The sequence below is a fragment of the Myripristis murdjan genome, chromosome 9 (assembly GCF_902150065.1).
Source record: "Myripristis murdjan chromosome 9, fMyrMur1.1, whole genome shotgun sequence".
Classification (NCBI taxonomy): Eukaryota; Metazoa; Chordata; class Actinopteri; order Holocentriformes; family Holocentridae; genus Myripristis; species Myripristis murdjan.
Window position 1 is genome coordinate 7,394,573 of NC_043988.1, and position 24,407 is coordinate 7,418,979.

General features: G+C 43.3%; 1 protein-coding gene across 2 annotated transcripts; it reads right to left on the reverse strand.

Moving 5' to 3' along the window:
* Positions 1 to 204: 204 nt before the first annotated feature.
* Positions 205 to 23,218, reverse strand: LOC115365076 (uncharacterized). Of its 2 annotated transcripts, XM_030059820.1 has the most exons (8): positions 23,024 to 23,218; positions 14,496 to 14,914; positions 13,941 to 14,378; positions 11,313 to 11,364; positions 8,580 to 8,700; positions 5,476 to 5,618; positions 2,518 to 2,757; positions 205 to 1,732 (listed from the first exon to the last, which is right to left on the reverse strand). In XM_030059820.1, exons 1-8 carry the CDS (start codon positions 23,102 to 23,104, stop codon positions 1,004 to 1,006), a joined length of 2,223 nt encoding a protein of 740 aa, XP_029915680.1. In that variant the 5' UTR covers positions 23,105 to 23,218; the 3' UTR covers positions 205 to 1,003. The 2 variants fall into 2 exon arrangements, with proteins under 2 accessions (XP_029915680.1, XP_029915679.1); XM_030059819.1 differs by having other exon boundaries at positions 13,941 to 14,914.
* Between the last annotated feature and the right edge of the window lie 1,189 nt (positions 23,219 to 24,407).

Consider the following 24,407-nt stretch of genomic DNA (forward strand, 5'->3'; position numbering starts at 1 on the left):
ATGTGGCTTGTTCTGGAAGCGTTTTGTGTTAAGGGGAACATAAAGTAAAGCCAGTCCTTTTCCATGTTGTATCCCTCAGTGTCAAATGGTATATGCTGCACATGTATTTCCAAAGTTACAGTAATGTCTGTCCTGGGCTTCTTTCACTTTCCTACTGATTGTGTAATACATTTTGTGGGTGTCAAATCAAGAAAACAACACATATAGATGACATAGCCTTTATTAAAACTTTAAGTCCCAACCAACCCCTTTTAAAGTACAATGATTGCTAGTATCTCTTCATACTAACCTTAATCCTAATACTGTATATTAGTAACTGCTTTTAGACAATTATGATTTCCCTTTTATAATCCAGTATTGGCCTTAGGAATACATAGGTATACACTGTCGCAGCAATTCATATTAATGTATGATCTATGCTCTGCTGAACACTTGTGGGTAATAAGTTCATACTATAAGCATGTATTAGCCTGTGCTGTAATGCACTGTAATGCTCCCATGTTAAGACATAAGTTAGAAGTTGGCACAGGGCAGCACAATTACTGCAACGAGCTATTGGATAGAAAGTGCGTGTGTTGGGATATTACAGCTCATTGAATTGTATCAAACTGGTTAATATATCAATCAGATAAAAAAAAAAGTGCTCACAAGAGTTGGGGAGTCATGGAATACTCACTTAGAAAATAATGCTTTTCATTTTTGCAATCCATATTTTTTAACACACAAAACCATAGCAGTCAATGCCTTGGCATAGTAAGCAGCATGATATTCCATCTTTGTTCAAAGACAGTGTTATAAAAAAAAAAAAAAAAGACAATGACTACAATGACAATTCATTTGCCAGCAGGAAGCTATAGATAGTTATAATTTCATACAAGAGTTGATTTCAGAATTCAAAGAAGTAGGTTATATATTTCACAAAGTGGCACTAACAGAGTTCCCAAATGCTTAAGTGGCCAACCAGAGAGTCCCTGCTCTTCCCATCATCTTAAAGCCTGACTGGTCACATCTCCTTGCCAATCACACTGCACGGCACTGTTGACTGGCTGAGGGAGGGGTGGGTGTCATTGACTGTGCTATGCACAAAGGCAGGCTTTGACTCGGTGGAGGGGTGCGGACTAGCACCCCTGGACACCTGGGTCCCCCAGGGTCTCCACTCTGGCCTGTTGGCCCGCTGGAGGTGGGGGCTGCTGCTCTGGGCGCTGCGGCCGGTGCTTCCTATGGCAGGCCCTTTTCCCTCATTCGCTCCCCTAACCAGTCCATTCAGCGCGGAGGAGGCAGAGGCTTGGCCCAGGTGCTCAGCTAGGACCAGAGGCTGCCGATCCTCCTCCTCAGAGATGGCGAACACCGGCACGCTGATGTGGTCGCCTTCAGCTGGGAAGTCGCACCTCTTCCCAGCCTGGGCGCTCTCACCCTGAAGCTGGCCGGAGGAGGAGGAACCGGTGCTGGCCTCAGAAGGGGAAGCCTGGCCGTGGGAGACCCCAGAGGTCTTGGCGGGGTCTGCTGTCCCAGACAGCAGGCCGAAGTACGGTCCTGTGAAGCGGGAGCGTCGCAGGTTGCTGGTGGAGTTGAGACGCCGCTGCCTCTGAGCGGGCAGAGCCAAAGGGTAGGAGGCATTGCTGATAGAGGAGTCTGACATGGTGCTGTTATCTGCCTTGGCCTCCAGGTGGACATCCGAGAAGACCTTCCTGCTGTCCTCCCCTCTGCAGTCAGCCACCAGGCTGGATGGAGCCTGGAACAATACAGAACAGTTTATCCTCTGCAATATAATCACACCCAGGGGTGGGGTAGCGCTGCTAAACTGAACCTTTCTGCATCTGTGATAGAATGCCAAAATGTTATTGCTTGAATAGAGGTAGAACCAAACTGGATTTAGAGCTAATAATACAGCTCTGAGTTAAGAAATGGTTCTTATTTTAATGTTGCAGTCATTGTTTTGCAGCTGGACCCCTAAAATTTTACTGAAAATGTAAACTTTCAAGAGGGTAGTAGATCAGTGGCAACCCATTTCAACTGGTGAGAGAAGGCCTTAAGGTTCCCATATTTATTGTAACATAAAATTGATACAATACAAAGCTGTGGGGAGCGACAGGTAATACAGAAGGGAGCAAGAGGCAGAGGAGATGACAAACAATAAAAGTCATGGTTCATTTAATACCAAGTCTTAAATCTAGCTTTCTGTAAGAGCAAGGTAAGATGATTTGACACAGTCACAATGTAGTTGACAATTTTCTTAAATTAAGAAAGTTACACTTGTTTCAAGGAAATTTCTGTTGGAAACAGATTAAATGATCTCACCCCACTAGCATTTTTTTCCATTTGATTTTAATGAGGTTATAAATTTTTCACTTGTTTGAGTCAATAGCACAACAGTAAACTTAATGGCTCCTCACCCATTGAGCCACCAGGACTCACTGACATTAGAGGAAGCTTTCACACTAACACTATTCATCAACTTCACATTCCACATATTTACAGTCCTGAGAGTGAAAACACAGGAGAAATTCTAGTACTGACGCTGTCCACTAGCTTGGTGAAGGGACTGGTGGAGTTCCAGCTGCACCACTTCTTATGAAGCTGTGGCAGAGGAGGCAGGAAGTCCTGGAAGGTGCGTACGCTCCAGGCTCTTGGTCTGGCACAGCCACCACTGCTGTCCTTGGTTGACCTGGCGTCGGTAGGCGAGGCGGCAGGGCCTGGAGTGGGCCAGTCTCCTACAGGACTAGGACCAGTGTCACTGTGCCGCAGAAACCTGTCCCGCTGCTCGGACACACCCAGCACAGACATGGAAAAAAGATTAAATGAGAAAGCGGTGAGGTTCTGTGTCAGGTGATGCAACATGTCCTCTGGCAACCATGTTGGAGGTTCACAGATGTTTGCAGCAATCTCTGAGAGCTGCTGATTCTATTCTTACTCAAAACTCAGGCATCTTAACAGTCATGGTTAACTTCTCTGCACTTGTTGACTGGGAAATGATTGATTTTGTTTAATTATGCATTAGTTTTGATGCCTCGTTCATTAGATAGCTATAGGGGCACAAAACACTCTCCATCAGCAATTAGGATTCCACTTTTTTTCCCTCAGTTTTTGAAATTTCTCTGTGTTGCCCTTAACTGAAACCTTAAGGTATAATATGAAGGCGGAAAGAAAAATTCTGTGTATGGTTGACAAACTCTCCCCAGAGAAATAAAGATTAAAACAGGAGTAGATCGGGAGAAAGAAACTGATTACCAAACATCATAAATAACTCAGATTTCAGAGGTTGCATTATGCTCAACCACTCAACTGCAGCTATAATGGTCAATGACCTAAAAGGCTGCACCAAGCAGGGTTGCCATTGAAGAATGCACGCATCTTTGCTATTGAGAGTGGGTGGAAAGAGTGGGCTTGGGCACTAACAATAGCCCTGCCTTGTCTGGTTTTTAATCTTGGTGCGACTGAACAGTCATGGATAGTACTATCAATTATCAGGCAGTTTCTGCACTGAAATCATAGTAAGTGTTGCATGTAATTAGTGAGCGATACTGCAAAGTTAATTGATATTCCTCTTTTAATTTACAAATAAAGTGTGTTAGATCCCTAATGTAAAACAAAATGAGGTTCATCTAAAAGATCCTCAATAAATGTACTCTCTGATGGCTAATGCTTAAAATTAGCGTTCTGAATCATAATTATTACGGCACTCAGGAAATTGTACCGATGCACTCCCAGCACTCTGTTCATTCATTTCACCCCTGAATGGACTCCTTTGGGACATTATCGGCAAAAAGCTGACTGCCTCGGAGTGAGAGAGAAAATCCATCAATCTGCTGTTGGCACCTGCTTCATTTCCTACTCGAACCTTTAATTGTTCCCTTCAGATTTTGTTGTGTACTATCTTAATGGATTAACAAGAAGGAACTGTACTGATTAGCTTGGCCCATTCGGTCACACAGCCAGCCAGCTGAGTGTGTGTGGCTCACGTAACAAACTCATTCATTATTTAAGTATATTAAAGCTGTCAAGTGCCCAGCTGGGGCTCTGGAACAGTTTCAATCATGTTGTTGGGACGGTGTATCCAGAACTCTTTATTTCTGTGCTGTATATTATGGATCTGCACAAATAATGCTGCAATGTATGGAGCGCTGCATAGATCACCCATTGTAGAGCTGAAAGACTATATTAATAACTGCCTCTTTTAATTCTCTTTTCCCTTCAAATCTGTTAATTTTACTGTTTTTTTTTTTTTTTTTCATTTTATTTTGTGTAGCACACAGTTGCATCTGTGTATGAAAAGCGCCATATAAATAAAGCTGCCTTGCCTTGCCTTGTAGTTGCTGAGTGACAGGTTTCATGTATGAAGGCCATTAGGGCCATTAGGGCCATATTCTTTCTGGTCAGTCAGCTGCTGCTGATCAGGGGAGGGTGAAGGTCTTAGAGAGGTTGCACCCATCAGAGAAAAAGCAAGCCAAGATAATCCTTCCCACAGAGTCACTAGCAGCTAGCTTTGTCTAGACAAGTATTAAAGGGGTTTAAATGAAATATGCTTTTGGTTACTAATGCTCCATGGGCACAATGGCAAATTTTATGTTCAGCACATGAGGTGAGAAATCACCACCATGCATAGTCGCTGTAAAAAAAAAAAAAAGAAGCAGCTCTCAAAGTGGACAGCGAGGACAGTCACCAAAATGAGCGGTAATTCAATTTCACTTCTAATTCTCCTCAACGTTGCACAAAGGAGAATGAAACAGACCACCCGAAATCAACCCCATCTTCACCACAGACGGTTATGCAATTCGCCTTGATCATAACTAACTCCAAAACTCTTCTCAGATGGGGTTGTTCGCGATGAAATCTTATCAAATGAGCTCCTCGGTGTAATGTGCATCTATCTGTGGTTGTTTGGCATAAAAAAAAAAAAAGTTTAATGACATCCAGTCATGAGGAACCACACTAGCAGGGATGCTCAGATGGCAGCGACATGGGTGAGCTTGATGGAGGCACTTCAAGAGGCTGTTTTGAATTGAATATTGCCATTGTTGCTCTCCAGTCTCCACTTTGAGATATTTCTCAAATGCTATTTACATGGACTGCTGCAAAGAGGACACACACAGACAGACCACACACTGTGTACCAAAGCGTGCATGACACACACAGATGCACAAACACACACACGTACACACATACAATTGGAGCTGGGAATCTGGCTCTGTAGATAATACTCCATTAGCCTGGGCTGCAGAAAAGCTTGCCAGTCCTTCAAAAAGCTGCCAGAGCTGTCTTATGCCAACTCTTATTCCAAGAGAGTACAAAAGAGCACGGGAAAAAAAAAAAAATTCTGGGTCGAACCCCTGCTTCTTCCTCTGCACGCCTCACCCCCTTTCATTATCCTTGTTTCCCCCGCATGTCCTCATAGTTTTCAGCTGTACCTTGACACCTCCTCCCGCCAATAAAATCCCACTGATGCCTGTGTTGGCACAAAATGGAACTGGGTCTTACCGTATGAGAGGAGAAAGGTTGCCTGCTCGGGCTAGGGGCTGAAGATACAATGAACACCTCGTCTGTCCCAAGGTCCAGCTCAGTCAATCCACTGGAGGAAAGCTCCAGCTCCGCATTTTGGGAAAGGTCACCACCAGCACTCACTACGGAAACAAGGGTGAAAATTCAGCTGAAGTTCCCCCTCATAGTGGTCATGTCCAGTTCTTTGTCACCAGCTCCTGGTTGATGGAGCCGCCAAAGCAATGTCTGGCCCCGGTGACATCAGATTTTTAGCATCACAAATGTGCGCCTCTGCTCATAACTGACTTCTTCTTTTTAGTATAACTGAGGGTACGCCGGACGAATGCGGCGCTTATAACTCTTATGTGTCTCCGCATTGAGGAGTAGTTTATGACTCTGACCCGCACCTTCACTGGTTCAATGGAGCTACATGCAGAGTGGCCTAATCTGAACTCCTGTACTGTGTAAGCTCTGTGTTTTGGTGTAAATTTGTAACACCATGACTGGAGCACACACAGAGGCCGACTGTACTCCCCTGTTGTTCCAACTACTCCCAGGCTGCTTTGTGGGTTAAATGCCACAACCCACAAATCTCTCTGCCCCACAGAGAGAGAGAGAGAGAGAGAGAGAGAGAGAGAGAGAGAGAGATGGTGGGACTCATTTGCACAATTCATAAGTGCTTTATGGTAATAACATTTTCATAGAAATCAGTTTCTATTTTACTTGCCTCTGTCAATATCCAGTAAGACACAATAATGGTTAAACCTTATTCAGTTCTTGAAAGCTTTTATATGTAATGCTATAAGCATCCAGTGTCTTTCCTTTCCACACGAAGAAATAGTTTAGAGCATCAGCAGCAATAGTTCTAATGAATAGTGGAATAAACAGAAGAGGAACTGGGCAATTAGCATGAGTAGCAACAACCAAAGAAAAGAGCACCACCTACAAAAACTCACACTATCACCAGAAAATCCAACAGGAAAGATGTCACAGGACTACTCACTGTTTCATTCACAAGTGATTCCTGGGATGTGGAGTCCAGACAAACAAACCAGGATCTCATTACCTCTTTAATATATGACCCAGTGTGATTTATTAAGGCACATTCAACAACAGCCCTACCTTCCACTTTTAGAAGAATGCACTCTGATCATTTCTAGGCCAGAAGAATTATTTCATGGCGGATTTATAGTCCTGAAGTTACTGTAATCATCCTTGGAAAATGTCCTCTGGTCAAAACTGAACATACTTTGTCAATATAAATCAAAATGTATGTCCTGCATGATCGTGTGCATTCCATAGGCTTTGATCTCGCCATCTGGCCCCTTTGTTGCCTTCCTCTCCTTCCTCCTCCTCCTGATACAAGGAGCCGGCAGGATGTAGCCGGAAATTTCGATTAAATATGAGTTCAGTGAACACAGTGTGAGCACAAACTTGCATTAAGAGCATTAATTTAGGGTCAGTGGACAAAAGTGGCTGAGGTTTAATCCATTTTTCCTAAAACTAACATCCTTCTGACTTAGAAAAGGCAAAAAATTAAGACATCTTGCTTTGATCTCTGATGTGTTACATATGGCACTTAATTAATTAGATTTCATTATTGGAAAAATTCTTAGCTTGGAAACGCATAGTAAAGCAGTACATTCCTACTGTGACTGAACTGCAAGTGGTGATTCATTTCATACAGTGAGTATTTAACACTACTTTAGATTGATGTTGCATGGAGTTGTTCTGTGTCCTTTGCTATGTGTGGTGTGTGTGTGTGTGTGTACACAATTGTGTGGTTATGTACTGTACCAATAAACAGGTAGCATGGCCCATCAAGACCTCTCTAGGTGTGATTACTCCAATACTGGCAAACGTATTCAAAATGTTTGCAGAGGTTTCAGTGATAATTAAAATATATCATTCTCTAAAACTCTGGTTAAATGCCCTTCTCTCCCACTAAGAGACATTTCTGTGGGTGTGTACATAGTACATGCATGTGTGTGTGTGTGTGTGTGTGTGTGAATATGTGTGTGTGTGTGTGAGTGTGTGTGCATGTATCTCGTGGGCTGTCAAGACTCTCTAATGAGACCCTAGGAGGTTCCTGAGGCAAATGCAACAACAATGGCCCAATTATGCCAAAAACATTAAGTTCAGTTCAAGGACAAACGAAGTCATTAATCAGCCTTGTTGGAAAGGACTCAAGCAGCCCACTGGTACCCCTCAGCAGCAGCAGAGAGGGAGAGGGGCTGCAGGGTGGGGTTCAGACTCGGGGGGGGGGGAGAGAAACATGGAGGTGGAGGTCAAAACAGTTAGGAAAAATGAATGGGAAGGTTTCTGTCAGCGACCATAGAATAGCAAGTGCCATTTGGCAGATGCTTCCGTGCCATGAGTATATGCATTTTTAGCATGGGTGGCTCCAGTGGGAACGGAACCCCTAATTCGAGCCGCGTTTGTGCCACTGTGCTACGCAGTGTGAGTCTGAAGATTCCCATCCAAAACCACCTATTGCTGAACAGTCAATGAGCCAAAAGTGAATATCTGTTTTGTATTTTTGTTGGTCGGTCATCATGTTGGCTATGTCATTTTTAAACGCTTTGGGTGTGTCTTCCGTCGACAGACCGTAAAATTGTAAGAACTTTACTTTGTGAGGCTAACAGGCTGTGTAAATACCCAACTGTCTCTATATGTGCACGTGCACTCATCCATGTTAATGTGTGTGCGTGTGTGTGTTTATGTGTGTGCAGATGCATGCACGAGTGTGTTTTTCCGTGTATGGACTGAGGGTCTACGGCTGCGCGTGCTGGTCTAGACTATGTGAGTTACGGAGGCTTGTTATGACTCTCCAGCCAGCTATTTGTGTCCTGTGCTTTGTTTTGTTTCCTTGTATTTCATTTGGTTGAATCATTTTGTGCTTGAAATATAGAACATGGACTTGTTGAATGATGATCAGTTCCACACTAAACATGTAATCATACAAACTGCACCATATTGATCATATCAGACGTGGACACCAGTGACTGGCCCATATAAATAAATACACCTAAATATATAAACAGCAATATCTGCAAACCAATGTATCTGTCTGTCCGTGGGTGTGTGTGTGTGTGTGTGTCTACCTGTGAGCGGCAGGTTGTGGTTGTTGCACTGCTCTGTGGTTGCCTCCACGTCGGCCTGGTTAGCAGCAACCAGCTGCAGCTCGCTGACTTCAGCCCTGGTGCTCTGGACCCCCTCTGGCACCTGAAGCACAGCACCATGCCATTCAAAGGACAGCTTATCGAAAGTGCTTTATCAGGGTACTAATGGTGAAAGCCTAGTTATTATGGGTGTAAAGCTGTGGGAATCACACCCCTAACCTCTAGCTGTGCCCAGTGAGCTGCACAGAACCACAGCACAGTGCAATGACAGTCAATAAAAATGAATTGTCCAGGCCACAATTCACCATAGAGGGCATGAGATGGTACTGTGTGCCTGCGTCATGCAGATACATATCACTTCCTTTATTTGTTATGTCGTGCATGGATATTCATAATGTGGGTCCACAATCAAATCGAATGTGCATATGTCTTTTAAAAATGTCTCCGTTTATGTAAGCGGCTACCAGCAGAGTTTTAAACCTGATGACTTTCATGACCCCTTTATGTGCTTTAGTGTTGCAAAGATGACTCACTACTACACTGCCCTCTCTGCAGACCACATATGATATATGAGACTAATACTGCATGCAGGCAGATCAGAGAAAGTAACATTAAATTGTCATAATGCAAATTAAATAATGGAGCTAAAATAAACTTATGCAAGGATTCTCCCTCACCCATTGTGTGTTAGTGCCATAGCTTTGCAACTACAGTGGCTAACTTATGTGATTTTCTTTTCCGTTTTCTTTTTTTTCTTTTCTTTTCTTTTTTTTTTTTTTACACTACATCAAGCTAGCAAAGCAATTAACACAGTAGTCCAGGCCAAACTGAAAATTACATTACATTTTTTACAACTTTAGAACTTGGAAGTAGGAGCTTTTTGAGGAGCACTTGAAGGCAGCAAGACTGAGGTACTGAGGTATGTATTGGAGTCCAACTGTGGGTCCAAAAGTCCAATAATTGGACTGCAGAACACTTGGAACATGCTGCATAAGCTGTTGGGAGATTTTTTTTTTTAAAGTTGCCTAGAGATGTCTTCAGTAGTTTAGGACAGCTTAGCTGGAACTACAGGGGCTAAATTGCTGTGTGTTTGATGGTCGATAATTACAAAATTAGGATTTTGGGGTAAACCATTCCTTTATGTTTGCCAGATGACATCTTAACAAAACGCACTATTATAAATCTCACTAGAGCTCTGAGCAAGCTATGCCCACATGGTTAAGGTTAAGGTTATGATTGGTTTTCCCTGCTGTCTTATCAGGGTCATTTTGGCAAATGAGCAACATGTCAGCCAATATTCTGACCAATCACACTGCTTGTGGGCGTGTCTTGCAGAATTCCAGTGGGATCCATAATAAAGCAGACCAAACAACGTTCTCTTACCCCCTATGAAGGGATGCTCACATGCCTGGTACATGCACAATATTTCTAATGCAGATGCTATGCCAGGCCTTGGTGTTAGAGGACAAATCATGGAGTAACCTAAATTGCTAAATTTAGGTTACTCCAATCGCTAAATTCCTAAATTGTTTTCATCCTTTAGGCGACAGGAATGTTTGCAAAATTCATGGCAATTCACCAAATAGATTTGGTTATATGGCCCTCTGGACGTAACTGCTGACCAAACCATTGTCACGACTCCATCTACGCAATTTATTTACCGTGAAACATTCTGGCTGACAGGCTTGAGACAGTACTGGACAGCATCTGTGCTGTATTTGTCTCTGTCCAAACAAGCATAGTAACTCAAAGTGAGCTCTGTCCTGGTTGAAGCTCTATCACTGTGCCACATGTCAGTCCTACACATTTCAAGACACATTTCACAAGTGATGTTCTCATTTTTCTACCATCATTAGACTGAGCTCATTTGAAAATGACATACGGAGGTACATTTTCTATAATCAGGGGCTTTAATTTGATCAAATTTAAAACCGATTTCACCCATTTGACATAATTAGTTAAACTTGGAGTGCATAATCTTTTTTCATTTAATTTATTTAAGATTTATTTTGTTGAATCAATGTTAATTAGATATAATAGATTTATTAATCAAGGATTTAGACTGCAACACAGGGCATCATTATAAAGACGAACTTATCACGGATATTGCGAGCTTAAGATCCATGCGGATAAAGAAATAACAAGCTGGCATGTTTGTTTGCTTGCCAAATTGAGAGGTGGATGCCTATAATTAATGGGAAATTTGCCTCTTCTCTCTTCCTCCTAACAGGTTCAATAATAGTTCAAATTACAAGTCTCACATTACAAATTGCACCTCAATTACAGTATGACGTCTCAGGTAGTATCAAAATCGATCAGTCTGTGGTGCAAATCAATAGGCTCATCAGTGTGATCAGCCTTTACTTCAAGTCTGTGTGCACCCGTGCCAACTTGACTGCGGGGTTGGCCTGTCTGTGTGTGTGTGTGTGTGTGTGTGTGTGCGTGTGTGTGTGTGTGTGTGTGTGGGTGGGTGGGTGGGTGGGTGGGTGGGGGGGGGGGGGGGGGGGGGGGGGGGGGGGTTCCAGTGGCAAAAGAATATTGAAGGAAATGTGCTACAATCCCAGGCAGAGCCTCACTTTGAGAGGAATGTCTGACAAAGCAGGTAAGAGAGAGAAGAGAGACAAAGACAGAAGAACAGAGAGAGAGAGAGAGCAAATGGGGAGAGGAAGGGAGAATGAAACGGGAAGAAATAACAGTATACAGTACTGTGTGTACCTCAGAGTTGCTGGATGTGCAGGAGCTGGCTCTTTTTGGACATAGTTTGGGTCTGGAAAACATAAAGTACCACAGCATTTCAGTTTATAATTATAAACATATCTGAAAAGCCAACTTTTATAAATGTCGTCCAATTTCTCTCTCTCTCGCTGTCTCTCTGTCTCTCTCTTTGTTTTGCATTTTGTTTTTTGTTTTTGGCAGTGTTTTCTTAAGAGTATTCCCTCTCATGTTCAGAATTTGACCAAAAATGTAAAAATCGACATCGTCCCATACAATGGCACTGGACTGGGAGCTTCTTGACATAGTCAGTAACCACCTCACTCCGTACTAATAGCTCCAACATACCCGTGGCTATTTCTCTCAATAGCTGCTCTGTTGTGGTCTTGGATGATCGAGCGTGATGCACCACAACCTTGCACAAACGACACGACTCTAGGAGTTCATGGCCTGCTTGTCGCCAAGTTGTCATTCCTATGTTTTATCCTTCCCCCCGCAAAATACGCATGTACCAAAACCACTTTCATTACCTACTCCATCCCCACGTCTGCACCCGTGTCATACCCATGTCATCAATCAGCGAACATACTCATTCCCAGCACTTTAAATATTGCCTGATCGCAAATTCTGATCACATTTACTGAAACACAAATGATGCTTATGTGAATTATTTGGACACAAATAAGGAAAAAAATCCCTTCCCCGCTTCACATTCATACGGTTACAAACATTCACACCTGGGAGATGCCCAGTTGAACAAGTAATAAGTACCCTTCAACCCTGTAGTGTCTTGCTCAAAGGCACTTTAGCAGATACAGTTACCTCTAGTTATGGAAAAGGGAAGAAAATGATGCCACTTTGGAGTCTCCATGTTACAAGTAGTTCTTGATAGTGGATTTTTTTTTTATCTAAAGAAATTCCAAATACCTCCTGCTCATCCTGATGTCCTCCCATTATTTTAAACCAGGTTACGTGCATCCCTTCTTTTCTGTCACACTCTTGACTACATGACCAAATAAAAAGTGCACAGAAACACCTGAACTGGCTACCACCCATTAAAAATGACTCTTATAGCTGGGGGATGAGATTAGGGGTTAGGGGTGCCCTACTTATGTTTTTTTCTGCCCAGACGGGAACTCATGAGTTAATCCCACTGTTGCGTTCAACTTCCAAGATCTCGCTTTGGCTTGTGAAGCTCGCTGTTTTCCAGTGGTTTCTGTGAACTCATTTAAATTAACTGGGAACAATCGAAGAAGAAAAAATAGACACTTAAGCTACTTAAGAGCTTGACATTTCATGGTAACGCATTCCCTGGCTTCCTAATGACTTGTGTTGTTGTTCTTGCTAATTACACTTTCATTTTATTGAACACGTGTTTCCAATTTCCCCGTCATTACAAGCAAGAACCAGCGGAGTTGTTGTGCTCGACGGAGGAGCTGGAGACCTTGAGCTGCAGTTCACAGTGCAGCGTGTTGTAAACCAGTCCTCCTGAGCGCAGTATGAATTTTATAACCTAAACAAAATCTATTTGAAATTAGCAAAAGCCATTATAAAACGGTGTTTCTCACAGCAAGGCCATTACAGGAAACTATGCAAATTTGAACGTGAATCGCTCCTGATTTTGAGTCTTTTTGAAGCAGTAGTTTAAAACAGCGATCCTGTCCGAACAGATAGTATTACAAACTTCTGACTTGTCCCCTCAGCTTGTGGTCATTGTCCCCTGAGACAGACCGAGGGAACAACTTGTAAATGACACCTTTGATGTGGTGCTATGAGAGCTAAATGATGGTATCGGTACCAAATGGTGAGGACACACTGAGTTTTACTTCTTCTTGTTGTCTCTTTTTTTTCGTTCCCCCGCCCATTCACTTTCATGCAGCCTCTGTGTTTTCATGCGTTGGAATTGATGCCAGGTGCTGTACCTTGAATGCCCTGCTGTCTATGATGAGAATACTCCACATCAAGGAGGCCGTGCGGTTGCAGCCAAACCCAACTAATCACCAAGGGTCACCACATCAGGGACTGAGGCTTCCAGCTGAGTCAACACAACACACTGGAGATTGTGTATGTAAGAGTACGTGTGCGTGTGTGTGTGTGTGTGTGTGCATGTATCAACTGACAGACTAACCCATTTTCATTCATGGGAGAAATCAAAGATAGTACCTGCGAGTTTTCTCAGGAGAGTGATTTTGAAGACTCTGCTACAGGGCCATTCATGGTTTATATTTCAGAAACATTGTAAAAACACAAATAGTAGGTTTTTGCTCAGAAAACTTCCTCATTTTTGCTCTGAATGATTATGCATTGCTGAAAATGTTCTTAAATATAAACCCATTATAGATGCAGTAGGTAAGATTTGTACTGTCCCATAGAATAAAATGTCCAGTATATCTTTGGGAGGTTCACAAGATTTGTTGACGTCAAAAGAAATGCTTCACTAAATGCTGAGAGTTCTGGCTTTTGCAACTCACTTTGTGTTTAGAGAAAAAAAAAAACTTCCCAGAATCCAATTTAAAGCTTTCCATTTTCTTACCTGATACATTCTCATTTAAAAAAAAAAAAAAACATCACTGAAAATCACAACCATATCAGTAGGGATGATTTTGGAATGAACAGCCATAGTGCTGTTACCTGAAAATGACGCAGAGGGCGCTAGTAAGTATCATAGCGAAGAAGGCAGCTCCGCTCACAGCAGCCAGGAGAGAGTCTACCTTGCTGGCTGGGGGAGCGAAGGCGTGCCGGTCCCCCCCTGGCTCGGTCAGATTGTGGTAATGGAAGAGGAGAGCGAAGCCACGCCCCCAGTGGGTAGTGGTGATGAGCTCCATGATGACCTCCACCATCTCCTGGCTGGAGCCAAACACCAGCTGGCTGCTGGGGGGCCGGTTGGACCCACAGAACCTGGAGGAAAAGGTGATGAGATCAGAGATGTAGAGGACGTCATGGGGGCAGGCATCAAGCACAGACTGCTGGGTTTCAGGGTTCACAGTGGGAGTGTTGGTGGGACGTGATGGAGCAGGGGTAGTCTCCGCCACAGCCATGCCCGTGTTAGGGCTGGGGTTTGGGTCTCCCCTAGAGAGAGAGGAGGACACGGAGTTAGCAGCCTTGTCCCCAGGAGGCTGATCCCCGGGTATGAGGAGAAGAGAAGGAGGAAGTGGAGAAGTTTGGTCAGAAGAGGTGTCTGTGGACCTTCTGGCAGAGTTGGAGACCTTGGCAATCTCCATCTTTGTGGACTGTTCCTGGACCACCACTTGCTTGACCTCAACATCTTGGGAGGACTGCAGCGTCTTTGAGATGTCCCCATCACTCTGAGGAGGGGGATCTTTAATTGATGAAGTTTCATCGGCAGCAAAGCTGCCAGGAGTGTATGACATCTCTTCACTTGTCTCGTCCTCTTCAAAATTAGGCATAGCAGCGTACTGTGCAGTGGAGTCATGGCTTTCAAACACATCAAAGTCAAATATCTCCAGAATGAGTTGGTAGTCAACAGGCACAAAGAACTGCCAGACGCAGTGTGTCCCAGAGGAGTAGTTGTAGGGGAAACCGGGGGACAGTATGAGGCCTTGGACATCCACCACATCCACTTTGGCACCACAGTCAAAGTACACCTGCAATGTGAATTGCATGATGTTAGTTGTGTCATGACTAAAAAATCTTCACACAACTATTTCAGCAGACTAATTCAATTTTGGCTGATGTCAAAGAATCCCACATGTTACATTTGCATTTTAGGCATCTACTAAAACTGTTTTCCAGACTGGCAGTTACGATGACCTGGTTTACAAAATGTCAACTGTAATCACCAAGGCTCCATCAGCAAATAATACACCCAACTTGCATTCTGACTGCCTCAGAATTAACCAGCTTGAAGCTGAACTATTCAACCCTGTTGATCTGCCAGTATATCAAAGCCTGCGCTTTGCCTGTATCGGCCTACTTGGGTAACCCTGGGGAGGGTATTTCTTCAAACATGCTGGCTGTAATTCTTCCCAGGTGTGTGGGGATGTAGGGGGACCTGGGGCTTAAGCAGAGGCAGATGTGTTGGTGGGCCAGGGAGCTCAGGACCAGACCTTTGTAGGGGGCCTGTGTGTTTATGAGCTTTCCTGTTGGCCTCCGTTCTGGACTGTGGGAATGACCCAGACTGGCAGAGCACACCACCAGACAGGTAACAAACTAACACCCGCGGGCGGCACTAGAGCTCTAGACTAGACTGAGAGCACAGAAGCTTTGAGAACACAGTCAAGATGAGAGGGGGGGAAGAGGGCAATGGGGGCACTGGGGAAGTCAGGGTGTATGGAGCCAGCCAGGCGCTTTGATTACTCCATGGGCCATCTCTCCCCATGTGCATGTATTTATCAAAAGCATTCCTTGGACAGTTTATTTTAAGTAGCAAAATCTAGATGTACTTTTCAATCATGACTGGGAGAGAGAACCGCTCACTTGGCCCAGCGGTCCTCAGGAGCAGACTGACAGCCCTCTCTATAGCTGATACAGCTGACACAGCAAGGCCACAGCACATTCATACAGACACACTGAAGGTCAAAGAAGGCAAGGAGGGCAGTGTGACGTACATACCTGTGAGTGTCTGCACAAAAAAAAAACCACACAAAAAAAAGCACAAAAAAATGCAAATCAAAATGTGTAGACCAACCTATATTGTGAAAAGTATCACTAACCAGCTTACTACAGCACAGGCCAAAGGGTGCTTTATATTTAATTACTTGACCGACAGCACTACTTAGTGATATCAAAGACATTGGATTGATTAAGACATGTGATTGGAGACATTAATTTTAGTGAACTCAACAAAACTTTCAGTAACTGTAAAGTCATTTTGATAAATCGTACTAACTTATCATTTTATCTAGCAGGGAGGTTGATGTAAATTTAGGTAATTTTAAGTCCTATATGACAGTGTAATTCCACTCTAAGCCTGAACGTCAACCTTAATCTGTCTTAAGTGGCATTTGGAAGCACAGTTGCATTAGGAAACAACATGGTACACTAGCTGTGGCCTCCCACTTACAACAAATTCATGTGCTACAGCGCAGAATTACACGGATGACATTTGAACTAGCTAAATGCCATTCCTTTGGAGGTTGAGGAGGGTAAGCCGATTTTGGGTCCTGTTCTGCAAAGTTGCAGCGAGGTTGCGCAACCTCATATATAAAGAGGGGAAACACTTCACAACATGGGGGCATGTTAGGGGGAAGAGAGGGAAGATGCGTCCAACTTTACTGCAGAAATGGCCAGTGATGTCAGAACATTTTTATATGTTGCTGATGCTGTTTTCTCAGCGAGGTCTCCCTGCTGAGATCACCACAGATCATCACAGAGCAGCTACCCAATTAAGAGAGAAAAACAAACATTATTAGAAGAAAAAAAAAAAGGAAGCTGCAAATAACGGTAATCTGGGAAAAGTGTCTTGATATGTGGAACACCACATCTGATGAGAGAGAACTGTGTCATGGGCAGAGTGTATGCTATCACCCCCACCAGGACGAGGCAGTCGGGGGGGTCCCATGTGCCCTGTGATGTGCATGCTAGACTACACATGAAAGGGCCCCCAAAGTGCCACAGTGTCGAATGGAAATGGGACATTCTTATAATGCCAAACATCTCAGTTCTGTTACATCACAGGCCGCTCCACTGGCAGGCCGCTAATTATTCAAGGATGCCTTTTCTCATGGTGAAACAATGGGCCGCAGTGCCGTTTTAGTGAGCCACTGCATGACAAGGACGGCAGATAATATTTTAATGACGTGATGCTAATAAGTGCGGGGCGGGCTGAAAGTTTACATAAGAGCCTTCTGGTCATTGCGCCCCAGTTGTGCCACTGACAGGGGCTTCCGTCTTGGACAGAAGTGGATCAACCAAGCACATAATTGTCTGGAATGACTTGTTCAGTGAAACATCAGAGCAGCTGCTGTCATTACTGGGGGGGCCCGGACAAATGGTATTGTTCTATCATTATCATTTTGCGTCACCATGTCCTAAAAAAAGGAGGCTGCATTCATTCCACGGAGGGGTTTGTACAGTGAACCTGTGTAATTACTTGGCAGGTAAATTGTAGCACACTGAAATTTAATTAACGCCAAGGAGCTAATTTGTTGGTATGCTGGAAGAGCTACAGTGCCAGATCAGTTTGTTCATATTCCAAAAAACTGATTTCAAATGGTTATCTCACATGCTCTGTAAACTTTCTCCTCATATTAATCATGTTTTGTCAAACAGAAACTTGGTCAGGGATGTGATCAAGAACATAAAAAGTTACAAAATAAAGAGAGGGAAATTAAAATATTAAACCTAAATTAAACCTGGGTGGTGGTGGAGAGGGGGTCACATCTCTGTTTATTATTAAAAACTAATTATCTTTTAACACTCTCCATGTAGTAGATATTTGTATTTTTCTGGCTTACTGAATAAATGAAATAAATTAACTCTACAGTAAAAACCCCTTCATTTATAAAGTACCTACTCTGAGGGAAACTGCAGTCTAACTCCCTGTAACAGGGATTTTTTTTAACCACCCAGGCTGACGACACCACAGCAAAAACTTTGTAACACAGGCTGGCTTATGTGGAGTACTGTTAACACACACACATGCACGCACACACACACGCACTCTCTCTCATGCACAAACAGTCCAGGACTGGCTCATAAACAGGCAGGCGGGCCCCTCAAAAGGGGGCAGGGATCCTCACTAGTCCTGTTTACTGGAGGAGAAAAGTGACACTGCTTCACAGGCTAGCACTTCGGAAGCACCAATCCACTCAGGATGCATTACAATCACGCTCAAATTCTCATGTCTGGATCGTTATCAAGATATTACAGCTCACTGGAGCAGTCAGAAAGTGTGTTCCTTTTAAAAACAAACCTGCACGGGCTTACTTTCCACTCTGTTAAGTCAGATCGTCTCACTGAGACTGAGACGTCTTTTTTAGAAGAGAGCTGAGCGCAAAAAAAGAAAATATAAAATGGAAAAGAAGAGAATGCAATTCAATCACATGATGCAGCAGTCAGTGAGTAGCATAAATTATGAAATGCAAAAAAAGGAAGAGGAAAATGGAAAAGGTGAGACTGCACTACTGCAAAATAAATAAGGTCAAGAAACTTTAACCATAATCTAGTGCTACTTTTCAGTTCAACAAAAGTGGGGCCACTGGTTTAATCAAAATGTCTATCCGTTCTCAAAGTAGTGCAAATAGACAGGAATTTGTCCTTAGTGACACTGGTGCAGAAACAGCCAGACACTTATCTCATGTACTATTGGAGGTGCACTGAATGTACAAAACATCGGGGACGCTTTGTTTTCCCATGTTGATGAGGTGAATCTGGGTAAAAATCATTATCCCTTATGGAGTTCCCTATGCCGGTCACAAAGGAGCAGTCGCAGGTGAGTTAGAGAAGGACTTTAGGCTTCATGAGACAAAGTGAGGTGCTGGCAAAAGAGGCTGCAACTTAGTATCAAAATGTCCCAAAAATTTGGTGTATGCATACAGAAGAGAGCGGAATATAATTTATTTTGATAATTGGTGTTTTAGTTATTTCATGAAAGTTTTACTCATTTTATCATCATTATTATATCATTTTCACTGGTGTTCATGTGTTTATTGTTCCCTAAAGGCTCCAATAATTGCAAGGGTGTGATAGGTCTCTAGTGGGTGAAAAGATGAATAAAATGCATGTAAAACAAGAAGAATACATGTATTGCTCTCAAAATACACAGACAGACGTCTCTGAGCAGTGGCTAAAAAGAGGCTCCTTGAGATCATTCTGCACAGCTGTGAAAAGCTCTGATACTCGAGCCCAGGAGTTATCACATATCTCCTCTGTGATGTCAATGCCTCTCCTTGTGGGCTCATGTCAGTGGCCGCACATTCACCCAGGGTGAGTTTACAAACAACTGGTGTGGCGGCCTGATTAAGCCCAGGCATTCCTTGGGTCGCTCCCATTGACCACCGCTGTGCCGGCTCAGCACGTTTCCATCGCTGCATGCATCGCGAGTGCCTTCTGAAATGCTTCTTTGAGCCCCGTGCATGTTTGATCACCATTTTATGTGCAGTGCCAGGATGGGGACATTCTCTGTGGCCCGCGTGCAAAAGTGGAATGCTGGGAATCATTACTGTGGTGGTTCTCCAGCTCACACAGATATGTGACTGGGTGGGTGGGTGGACAGACAGATGGGGGCTCTCTCCCTTCCATGTTTGTGGTGCAAACCTATTAACATATTTCCTCTAGAAAGAGCTGCTGCTGCTGCCGCCGCCGTGGCCGTTAAAGCAGGACTGTGGAGCCCTGTGGGTGAAACACGACCTTATCTCCACGGTGGTTTCAACCAGTTTCGACAAATCATTTCCAGATTTTGGAATGTGATCCCGTGAATGCATCCATGATAATTAGTCTTTCAGCAGCACCTCAGACAGAAGCCCCTAGCACTAGGGGCTGCACTTACAAAAAGTCACGCCGCCATCACTTTTTTCCCTGAATATTGCAATGCATGCAGACCCAGATCCTTCTAATGCAATTTCAAAAAGACACAGAAAAAAAAAGTGTGGGGGGGAGAAAATTCAGACGCTAATGCAGGATGTGCTTTGTTCCCACACAATCAAGGATACAATGTAATGTTCAATTTAATTTGAAGGCCAAAGATTCTGCACAGACCAGAGTCCCTGATTTATGACTAGAGAGGCCATTGGATTTGGGGTGTGAGAGAAGTCCAAGAGGAAGCCGTTATTTGAAATGGATAAGTATTTACAAGCATGGTTTTGAAATTGGAACAAAACTGGACTGTACAAAGACTCGGTCCAGCATAAGTCACAGAGCAAGAAAATTCACTGCAGTTTGGTCTTTCCTATCTTAGGATGCCCCCTGAACACTTCTCCCGGTGACAAATGACTTACCGTAGGCAACCTCTTACAATCTCAAAATTTCAACGGGCCAACACTGCAACTGCAGGTTTGTTTTTGATTCATTGCAGTATGACAACACAAAGAGTATAGCTCTCTCTCACCTCCTTTCCATCTCTTGCCCTGGCCATTCATCCAATCTCATTTAAAGTCACAGTGCCGCTGACACATGCTGACATGTTTATCTGTTGACAGACTTTCTGTGTATCTGTTGACAGACTAATTCAGTGGAGGAATTAGTGAATTGATTTGGGTCCAGCAACTCTTCAATTAGAGCTGAATGTTCCCTCCTTGCATAGCAAAGCAAAACCGTCCGAAAGACAGAGCGGAGCAAAACAGAATCGGATTCACTCTCCCTTGTCTACATTGCTGAACTGTGGACTGACAAACTTGGAATGCCTCCCATTTTTTTTCTGAGGGGGGATAGAATAAATTCCAAGCTTGTTTACGCTGTTCCAAAAATCAACTTAATACAAAAGGGGAGCGGAGGACAAAGCCATCATTTACAGTGCCCCCTCAGGCAGATAATTGCAAAGATAGTGAGCACCCTATGCACACAGAAACTAAAGCTGGGGACGCTGACAATTCAATATACCATGGGCTTTTGTTGTGCAATTCTAAGAACTGTGCTGCTGAGCTGCCATTCTCCATCAGTGGATGAGGACGACTCTTGACAGGTGTAAGCCTCAGAGCTTCTCCCGGCTGACAGTGTGGTCTTGATGTCCCAGGGGAGATCTGTGTCGAGCATAATCCTTTTATGTTATGACACCGGGCACCGTCGCACATGGGGACATTGTGTCATGTCACACACAAATCAAAAACAGGGGAGCAGGGTCTGAAGGTTATCATAAGGATGTTCTACCGCAATGATTCTGTCACAAAAGTTGGTAAGAAAGTATATGAACCGCGGATTGTCGAAAGAGGGAGTGTTACTTAATTTTAAAAAAATACGCTGATTTATTTCCTGTAGTGGAGAGCAGACCAATATTTACAACCTTTTCACAACTCTTCCCTGAATCCAGAGAGCAAGACCTGAATGCAAACATGAATTTGACCGTAAAAGACTGCAGGGAATAGCACACAAGATGCTTTCAGTTTCAAGATGTGTGCACCATTAACGGGTGCTTTTGATCAAAATCTGTAAAACAAGGGAGATTAATCAGGTTCTCTCCGAAAAGCTAGGGCAGCCAGAGAAACACTGTCAATCACTCTGTGAAACTGAAGGGGATACGTGGTGGTGGTGGTGATCAAATCGTACAGAGGGTTGCTCTTGCTGTTATTTTCTGTCTCTGAACAGCAAGACATCACTATTCCTGTCTCCATGAGCAAATACAGAGGCATGCCCCTGCCTCGGTCTACGTAAACACTAATGTTTCAGGCTACTGGACAGTGTCCAACAATGCGTGCGTTCTCAGTTATATGTGTGGTTGTGGTACAGGTATCCCCGTCGAACCCGGTTACACATGCAGGAGCTTTGCCTATGCCACAGCAGACGCTAAAACAAGCAGGCCTGTGACATTAATGATAAAGAAGCATCTCTCTCTGAATATTGGCATTTCTGTTGATCAGTGGGAGCTATCAACCATGAACCACATGCAGGACACGGTCAAAGCAGGGGAATTTGCCTAAATGATTATGAGAGTAGCTGGAACAAAAGGTGAACACGTTCTAAATGTGGTTCTCATTTCAGCAGCTTGGACTCGACATGTCATTCTCCAACTCTGTGAAGTGCAGTAACATCAAAACATCCCTTTGAAAGCGTGAGGATATAATGTGGCCCAGAGCTGTGAAATGTTAAAATTTACTCTGCCTCAAAGGTATGTTGGCTGAAAGGCACTGGAAAAAGAACAGTATCAGCAGGACATAAGGCAATACACATATTTCTCTATATATGGATTCGTCATAAGAGAGCCATGGGGAGTATTTTTCCTCATGTAAATTACCGCACGGCGCTTGTGAATGTCTGCTATCCAGATGCAAATCACCTTAGCAAACAATCATTTTTACTAATCAACAGTATTTGAAACATGAGGCGGACAAGTAAAAACAAGTTCCTGAGAAGTATAGCCCCTCGTTTCACTTGAATATTGTGGACATGTGCTCGCATTGCCTCAGAAGCACGGGTCAATTAAATGTTTTTTTAAAAGTTAAACTATTTTTATTGGTACCTGATGCATTGCTTATTTTCTTCCCGTACATGTTTCGCAACTTCATAAGCAGCAGGCTGAGCTGACGGCGAGACCTTGCGCTTTTTTTCAGGAGGCAACTTGGCCCCAATACGGTCTGTTCCGTATGGGCTTCTATTAAAAATCTGGCAATTTAATGTGTCATCACTTATAGCCACGCGCAAATTTTTTAGAAATCATAAGTTAAACCTTGTGCTGAATCGTTTGGGGCTTCTGGTAAACTCGGCATATTTCTAATCAGCCATGCAGCATTTATTGCAATAAAATCTGAACTTGTAGAACTCCTCGCTACCGCCCACCACGATGTATTTTGGTGGCGGTGGATTGACAGAATAACAGCCGAACTGGGTCTAATAGTTGAAAAGTAGTTGAAGTTAGTGGTTTGTGTATTGAAAGCATGCCGAAATGATGAGTACACCCAAAACATTGATAAAATGTCTTGAGTCATGCTCTACGAGGTGTGTGCGTTTGCCGACAAACAAGGAACCGTTAAATTAACAGATTTTTTTAGCGGAGTTTGGCACGATGTTTTCCCAATTTGTGAGGACGGCACTCAGCTGGGGCTAGAGGTAACTTAGCTTGTGAATTATTTTTGCGGAGAACAAATATCAACAGAAGGACTTACTTTCTGTGCAACGCATCCCGTCACGAAGAACAGATATGTTGTCATAAAAACATGAGCCCCGAGCGAAGTAACGCAACTCATTTTTGCTCTACTTGTTCCTTTTTAATGCGACGCACAGTGAACTGTAACCCGCTCCTCTTCTTCCCTCTCTCTCCATTCACCTGAAGTGTCGGGAGCGCGCTTCCATCGGTCATGGGCAGACCCAAACACACAACCAGACCCCTAGCGAAAAACCCCTATAATATTCTGAGGCTCACAGTGAGACTGTGTGGGCTACTTCAAGTGACTTTTAAGTACCTTTTATAGTAGCCTTCCTTAACTTATGTATTTTTTATATTCTCCTAAAATGTACTTATAATATTCCTATTGATCATACAGTGTGGTTAATTTATAATGACTCTCTCTCTCTCTCTCTCTCTCTCTCTCTCTCTCTCTCTCTCTCTCTCTCTCTCTCTCTCTGTGTGTGTGTGTGTGTGTGTGTGTTTGAGAGAGAGAGAGAGAGAGAGAGAGAGAGAGAGAGAGAGAGAGAGAGAGAGAGAGAGAGAGAGAGACTTGCAGGTGATAAAAACTGTTAAAGTTCACAGAAACAGAGGTTTCTGGATGGGTTTGCTTCTTGCATCCGTCGATATATGAATTCTTAACATTAACCTTTACTTTTAAGAGCTATGAGAAGGGGGATACATGGTTGTTTAGAGAAGGGTTCCACTAATATGGACTTTCAAAGAGGAGAATACCTGATGTTTTTTGGACGGAAAGGTATTGAAAAGTGTTTTGTGCTGATATTCAGTAAGTTGAAATGTAAAAATTTTCATGTCTAACTGCCTAGCAGCCGAACTAACTAAACTGACAAGTATTTGGCGGCAGCATCCAGACAACGGGACTCTAAAACTCACTGTCCATCACAACCCAGGATAATAATAATAATGTTCCTGCTAAAACTTTTTTAGATGCCTTCATTCCTACTACTACTACTACTACTACTACTACTAATAATAATAATAATAATAATAACGTTACTCCATATTCGTGAATACGTTTATAATGTGGCGTTTTGATGTCCCATCATAATAAAGTGCTTCCCATACACAAGCAAAGTAGTATTGCTCACTAATGCATAAATATGTAATCAAACAAATTAGATCATACCTATCATATTGTGGGGGACGACAAATTTTAATAAAAGAGAAATATGAGTTTAACCTACATCACCTTACATATCTGTGAGTTAGGAAATATTGTTTTCTCATTTACACTTAAGGCGGGTGGTGAAAGCTGTGTACAGCCTAATCTTATGACATTTAGGTAAAATAACGACAGGCATATGGTTGCAGTACATCCATGCATGATGCATCCCATCTGAAAAGTAGGGCGCAGTTTTACTCAA